The sequence below is a fragment of the Ptychodera flava genome, chromosome 19, assembly GCF_041260155.1.
Source record: "Ptychodera flava strain L36383 chromosome 19, AS_Pfla_20210202, whole genome shotgun sequence".
In the NCBI taxonomy this organism is placed as follows: Eukaryota; Metazoa; Hemichordata; class Enteropneusta; family Ptychoderidae; genus Ptychodera; species Ptychodera flava.
Window position 1 is genome coordinate 22,164,155 of NC_091946.1, and position 7,919 is coordinate 22,172,073.

The following is a 7,919-nucleotide window of genomic DNA, read 5'->3' on the forward strand; positions in this document are numbered from 1 at the left end:
GATGAGCGTATTTGATGACTCCGAGCGTACTGAGTCGACACCGTCGCCGACGTTCGCGCGCGGCCGCCGGGGCGCGGTGAAAATTATAATAAGTGAAGGAGTGGGGTCAGCGGAGGAAGACATATCGACGAATTCAAAGCGTCAAACTTCAAGTGAACCACCAACTCAAACTAAAGGCGCCCTCGCGAGTGAACAAGATGAAAATCTGGTCAAATACTCATCAGAGGATAAACAAGGCCCGGGAATTTCGTCAGAGGAAAACGCAGAAAAAGAGAAAAATGAATTGCGACAACGGGAAAGCGCTAACGAAAATGTTGAACAGGTATTGTACAGTAACAAAGTTACATCAAAATTATCATCGTCATCATCATCATAATCAACATCTTGCATCGTAATTGTATATGGATAAATTTAAAGGCCCAATAGCTGTATCTTTTAGCATTAATTTTGTGATTTTACTTCCAAACTAAAACAAGTTCGTGCGAATGTACTCATTGAGGGGTGTTTATACAAGTATAATAAACTGTCAACTGGGACTGCATGTGAAATTTTGGGCAAGATAAATAATATACATTTGCCCAAACGAAAAATGGCGCATTCATGCAAATAAAGCAAAAACACTGTATGTCGTGGATATATGCATTGGAATCTTCAAAGAAACAACAGAGTAGTCCAATATAATGCATAGTGCTGAACGTTTTCCACTTATGCTTTGTTTTCTTTGTAATATTACCACTTTTTAAAAATGGCGGGGAGTCAAAATTACTGTCCAATTTTTCAGTAGTATAAGACTATATCCTTTAAATTTGTAGAATTTAAAGAAAACCAGAGAAAATAGAAAGCCTCTTTCAGGTCAACAAATTTCAGATTTACAGCTACAAGGGCTTTTAGCTCAAGGCCTAATACGAAATAAATGTGTATTCCTAGTAACGTGCTTCCCAACATTCGGCTAGGTAGGTCGGACATTTCCATGTATCTTTTTGTTTGAGCGCTGAGATCCTTAAAATGTGGTGAAATTTACTTGAATTTTTTCGAAACACGAAAAATTTGTCTAGGGTCGTCGATTGGTTTATAGGATCGCACGGGTTGCCGGAAACACTTTTTTTATTTGGCCTAATCGAAATATATAAATTATACGCTGGTGTTTTTCCGTCGGCCTGGTAAAATACATATAAGGCCGCATGGGTCATTCACGAACTTTGATATTTTCTATCAGCAACAAAAGGAATGTGATAAGAATCAGGTGGGTGAAGCAAAGTTAGGGTAGGCCTGCCAACGTTTGAAATTTTCCTCTTATTTCGTATGTAGATCAAAGAAAACTCGTCCCTTTTTCGCAACAAGGCAAAAACCCCGTTCGCCCGCTTTAGAAGTGTAGCGAAAACAGTGCAGCATAATTTACAGTGGACGAAGCCACCCAGCAAAGAGGAAGAGAGCAAAGCCTTTGTTGTGCAACATTCTGAGGGCGGTGAACCAAAGACTCTGACATTCAATGCTGACGCCTTCAAGGCCAACATCCAATCTGTGCAAGACCTCAGCGAAGATGTAAAAAGACTTCTTCAAGTTCAATCATGGAATCGAACAGACAAAGACGTCAATCGCCTTTTTTCAATCGTCAAGCGGTTGAAATGTTTCGACAAATACCCCTCTGTGGTGAAAAAGGAGCTGTCCCGTGTTTTGTACTACGAGACGTTCGAAGAAGGAAGGGTGGTTGTGCAACAGGGTCAACCTGGAATGTCTTTTTATTTCATTCTGTCTGGAACCGTATCAGTTGAAGTAAAAGAAGCGGACAAAGTCACTGGTAGGTTATTCGACATTGTCTGTGAACTTGTAACCTCCACAGTCATTGGTTTTATTTTACACTCCTGGGCGTGCGTGCGTGCGTGCGTGCGTACGTACATACATACATACATACATACGTACATACATACATACATACGTACATACATACATACATACATACATACATACATACATACATACATACATACATACATACATACATACGCAAGCATGCATGCATGCAAGATGCATGAAAATCATGAAAATTAATTTTTCATGACTTTCATGCATCTTAATTTGAAATTCAGAAGCAAAGAAAACAGAGAAATCTTTGAGAGTCACGATATATGCACGAGCGCATATATATCGTGAACTGGTCAAACCGAGTGGTATACCTTCACTGGGTGTGGTTTTGTGCTATTGTATCATAACAGTATATTGAAATTCTGGCATGGAACGTCAAAAAATAATCTTTGCACGTGCCGAGAGCTCGCGCGTGTGCCATACTATATCGCGCATAAATGGTTACTTTCACGTCTCGACCAATGAGATCGCTGTATTCGCGCCATCAATATATCTGTATGATATAATCATTGACAAAGAAATTTGTCAGATTAGTATCGCATCCTCACATGGCATAAGGCAACCACTCTCCTTTAGAGGTTCAGCTATTCTTCATACTGATAGTAAACAATAGGTTTTACCAAAATTGAGGCGTGAAAATGGTTAAATTTTAAATATCATCAGGTGAGAGTCACAGGCAGGTAATCGGTGAACTTGGTCCCGGAGCATCCTTTGGTGAACTGGCGTTGCTGCATAACTCTAAAAGGACGGCCACAATCGTTTGCAAAGGTATGTAAAGAAAGTGTTTGAATTAAAACCGTATTCTAACATTTTGGTCTATCTACTTCATCGACAGACAACTATTGGATCAACCTATCGGTATCTTCGGGTTCAAATGATTCACAGTTTAGCATCCTAGAGTTCACTCTTTAGATACGTTTTTGACCAACTTTTCTTTGATTTCGTAAATCTTGTTTTATAAATTTCCTCACTAATAAAAAATAGAACCTTCCTATTGCTCATTATAATACTTTGCCGTTGAGACACTTGCATTAATCAGCGACTCAATAATTCTCGATTAATATAATGAAACTGTAGCTCGTGCTATTGTATTGAAATTATGGCTTAAGACGTTAAAAATGTGTTTTCTCCAACTGAGAGCGCTAGCTCGCGCATGCTCTGTGCCATATAGCGAATTCATCTATGATCTTTTCACATCTCGACCAACCAGAGGCTGCATTTGCGCCATAGCCTTAACTTGTCATACCAGCGAAATTTGTGGGGTCATCCTTCCCGATGAATATTATGACTGATAATGTACCCGATTATCCAGCATTGTTGCCCCAAATGTTTTCTGCACTTGCGAATTCCTTGACATTGCCTAAACTGTACAATTACTGCAATAATGTACTCCCCCCGGGCTCATAATGGACTCAACTAACTTCGCACTTCATAATGTTTATGTCGTGCAGTTTGCTTCCGTCCATTATGAGCTAGTAGCGAGGGGTACATTATTGCTTAAATGTAAGCTTATGATATCTCTATCGCACATTTACGTGTATATCCGGACCATACAGCCAGTTAATAATTCTATTTTACAAATCTTGCAGTAGTGCGTTGACGCTCAAACGTACTTCGCGTTAGTTTTGGACATGGTTATAACAGTGCCAAGACATAACTGAAATCGACATGACAAAATAATGACCAAATAAAACAAATCAAAAATAGTCTCATAGTATTGGCTTGTTTAAATTGAAATGATTGACAGGTAACTGTGAATTTCTACGCGTCGACAAACCTGACTTTGATATGGTGTTGAGACTAAGCCATGAACAGGGATGGGAGAAGCGTTTGGCCGCTATTAAAAGTCTGGATATTTTCAAAAACTGGAGTGAGGCTGAACAGAAAGCAGCATGCGACAGAGCGAAGCTTCATGAATACAGCTCTAATACGGTAAGTATACTCGTCGGTCTGCCTGTCAACCGCCAGGTGGCGAAGAAGTACTTTGAGCGTGGTCTATGCATGTACACGCGCTTAATGCATGCTTGTTAACTGGAAGGGGCTTATTATAGTTATACCTGTTAACATCATAACGAAATATTTAATACGGAACGTAACAAAATATCCAAGACTGCCATTTTCAACTGATTACAGCAAGTTCTGCATGGCCATGGAAAGAAATCCGGCTAACACTGAAAAGTTTTCGCTTCAAACAGAAACCGACGCCATGTACTCGGGGAAATATAGATGATGAAAACAGGTCAAAAGAATTAGGGAGTAATTTCGACGAAAACCAAAAGTGCGTTGTTTGTTGGCATGTGCATGCGAACATGACATAATCCATTGGGTTATTTTTTACGTAAAAGATTATTCCATTTTTTCACTCTCTTGTTCAATTTAGCTGGTCTTGAGTGACGTCAAATATTCTACCGAAAATATTTATGTTATCGTTTCTGGGAAGTGCAAGATAGTGAGGGAATATTCGTTCCTCCACGCTATGGCAGGCAGCAGAGCCAAGATTACACTGCCCCCTATCGACAATAACGAGAACGTACTCAAAACTTTTCGGCCGTCGAAGAATGAGAAACTGCGGCGCCATTTGCTTGAAATGTGCACAATAGGAAAAGGGCACTATTTTGGAGTAGGTCGGTATATGCACTAGTATTTTACTGTATCGTATAAACACGGGGAGCCGGGATTTAACGCGAGAAGTTTATCAAAATATCGTTCTCGGTTGGAAACTAAGGTTAACGAGCAAGTCCCTTTGTTGACGCAAAACTGAATCAGGGCAGTTACAAGTGCATTTTCTTTCCTCCAGTTTCGAATATTAACCCTTTGAGTGCTGTAATTTTTCCCACAAAAATTTCAGTGTAACATTTTACCAATTGTTATGAATTTTTCTGTAATATTTTGATAATTTTGGAACAAATAGACATAAGCTTTCAATGGCTTCAAATTTTGACCAAAATTTTTGGAAATATCTGAAAAAAATGTCTATATCTGAAAAAAGTTGCTGGTTATGTTTTATTCTAAAAAGGCAACAAAAGTTCACTTTGGCACTCAAAGGGTTAATTCCTCCGATTATAAGCCCAATTTGTTTGATAGATTCTCTTTTGAGTCGACCCGCCCGGAGCTTAAAGGATCAAGTTTTTAATCAAACACCGAACTTATTATGTTGTCGCTTCTAAGTTTAATTCATCTAAACCAAAAGTAGTTTAAAATATTTTTGTTTGTCAAAATGATGCATTTATCGTGACTGAGTGACTCTTTTATATTTGCTATGCAACATGTGCATTGACAATACATGTCGAGCTTGATGCAGAACGCGGATCCTGGAGCGGACCAATCACAGTTGGGTTAAATGGACCAATCAGCTTACATTACGTAGTCACTTTAGGACCAATCAAAGTGAAGCTGTAATCTTCGTAGCAATTTTCTCATGTTGTTTTGCTACAATTTTCCCGCCTAACGGGCTCCGAGTCTGTAGTTTTAGGGATGGACCATTAGATTGAAAATGCCTTTTTAAAAGCAAAATTATACGTAATGACTTGATATGTTGTTTTATCATTATTGACGTGTTTCTACTTGTTTACCCATTCTTGCATTCATCATTGCAATAAAATGCTGTGAAAAAAAAATGAACCTGATGCGGCCTGCATCTGTTTACCTTGATCTTAAAAGGCAATTATAACTTTCTGTCTTGACAACCATACCATAGTTTCAATGTTTTACCTAGTGTACCTGCTTGGTTTGTACGCAGGAAACAAGTAGAAAACAGGCTCTATAATTTTATAATTTTCAAGTGATCAGAATACGAAAGTCCTGAAAAGATAAGATAATCACAACTTCCAGTATGAGGGATACAGTCACTCTAAATGTATAAATTAAAATTAAAAATGTGCCTGGAGGATGTACTGAAAATACAGAAAGTTGCTTCCTGTCGGTAAAATCTAAAAAAAATTCAAGATTTTAAAGACTTTTGCAGATTTTTTTTTTACGCATTTGTCTTCTTATCTATTTTTTTATTTTGCAAACTAGTTTGAAGATTTTTTTCCTAACTCTCTGCTCTGAATTTTTTTTTCTGTTTTTGACCACCCCCTCCCAAGATCTAATGGTCCGTCCCTTAGAGATTCAAGCTCAACTTTGGGGAGTTCAGAGTTCCAATGTTGTTTGTCGTTTTCTATGCTTTACTTCTACTGCTGGTGTCCGAGACTCGTGACTGCCATCAAAGAACCTGCTTCAACAACTCCCCACAGCATTTCCAATAGGGTCCGTTCCAGTGACGGTGTTTCTAATTATGCCATTGAAATGTTGGAAAAACCCCTACCGGACTCTTTGTGACCTTTACAGTTTTTCTCAACTTTCGACCTTAGGAGAAGACCTCAGGAAAACGCACATCATCGCCATCAACAAAGTGGAGTGCCTACTCATAAACAAAGTTGTGTTCAGTCGTCATGACCGCGGCAAGACCTTGGACGATATGAAGTATGCCGCCGCCACGCTGTTACCGAACAGAGAACGAGCTTTCCGCTTGCACCTGGACAATAGACGGTGGTTGGCCTACAAAAGGAAACTTATCAATGAGATTTTGGAGAGCAGAGGAATAGCGTTGCGGAAACGCTGACCATGTTTGTTTGAAGAATTCTGCTCAGTAGCGATGGGCGATCATTGACAATAGTGTTTTATAAGGGGCGTAGGTTTTCATTTGTACTTCGTGAAAATTTCTTGATTTTGATCAAAATAACGAGTGTATCTATTTTCTGATTCAAACAAAGTACTTAACTAGTCTTTGAATGTTTGCAAAGTTAATTGATGTCCGCCCCTCCATTTCCCCCTGTCTATATGTCTGTCTGTCTCTGTCTGTCTCTCTGTCTGTCTCTCTCTCTCTCTCTCTGTCTCTCTCTCTCTCTCTCTCTCTATAAAGATATATATGATGGTGTATAAACATGTATGACGCACAATATGCAAAGTTAATGTGCTTTGATTTCTATGGGTATACTGCTCTTGCTTTTTTGAAGTTTTATATTACAAACTCACCACACAGTGACTCTTCAAGGTCCTCAACAACTCTCTCTCTCTCTCTCCCTCTCTCCCTCTCTCTCTCTCTCTCTCTCTCTCTCTCTCTCTGCCACAACCACTCGGAGCTTGTTACTTTCCATATATGAATCGTTGAATATAGACATCAAATGGGCTCCCGAATTATCAAACGAATTATCGAATTCATAACATATATTCAGCGACCTGAGAATGGTTCAGAAAAAGAAAACGCACTCTGGGAAGAGCACGAAAACATCTTAGATTAAAATATGCAAAAAGCATTCACGAATGGGTTTCTTGAAAACGGCAAAGGTGAACTCATTCAGATGATGTGGAAAGCAGTACTCTTGTGTCCGAAGTAATATCAAGTGAGCAACAGTTGATAAAGTCACTAGTTCATTAGCTTGGGGTGCGCAAATGTGTCTTTTACTGAATATGTATATTACTATGATAATATAAAAAGACAACTCTTTGTGCTACAGAAGCACATTGTTTTCAATGTAAAAATACTTATTAGTATCTCAACGGAACGATGTTGTATGAAATCTTTGCTTCCAAGGTAAAACCCGTTCGTTTTACACAAAACACAATTGGAACTAATTTGGGATAATTGGATCTTTATATTTTTCAAATTTCTCAAAAATGTTAGGTGCCCTATAGGTGAATGTTGCAATATTACAAATAACTCATAAAAACATGTGTGTAACTTGAAAAGAAAAGCAGATGACGTTATATTTGCAGCCTGAACCGACATTACTTCACCATCCAATTATCCCAAATTAGTTCCAATCGTGTTACAAGGGATTTTTTTTCTCCTTGAGGTTGAGAATTGAGAATGGGAAACTCAAATCACAAAAATTGACACATCTCATTAAGCGCCTCGAAATTGAAAACCTTAAACTTTTGCTCAAACTTTCCGTAAAGGACTTTACATGTAAATCACCCTTTTCGAAATCAAGAATGAAAATCGAGGGTCATAGTGCAGAATTTGCACAACAGAAACAAAGACACAATATTTAAATTTTATCGACACCGGACAT

The 7,919-nt window shown here is 38.6% G+C and overlaps 1 protein-coding gene across 1 annotated transcript; it reads left to right on the top strand.

Annotated features, from left to right (window-relative positions):
• Position 1: 1 nt before the first annotated feature.
• LOC139118096 (cyclic nucleotide-binding domain-containing protein 2-like) lies at positions 2-6,584 on the top strand. The gene is made up of 5 exons (XM_070681389.1): positions 2-322; positions 1,309-1,798; positions 2,527-2,631; positions 3,611-3,795; positions 6,216-6,584. The coding sequence occupies exons 1-5, from the start codon at positions 2-4 to the stop codon at positions 6,273-6,275; spliced, it is 1,161 nt and encodes a 386-aa protein (XP_070537490.1). The 3' UTR covers positions 6,276-6,584.
• Positions 6,585-7,919: the final 1,335 nt, after the last annotated feature.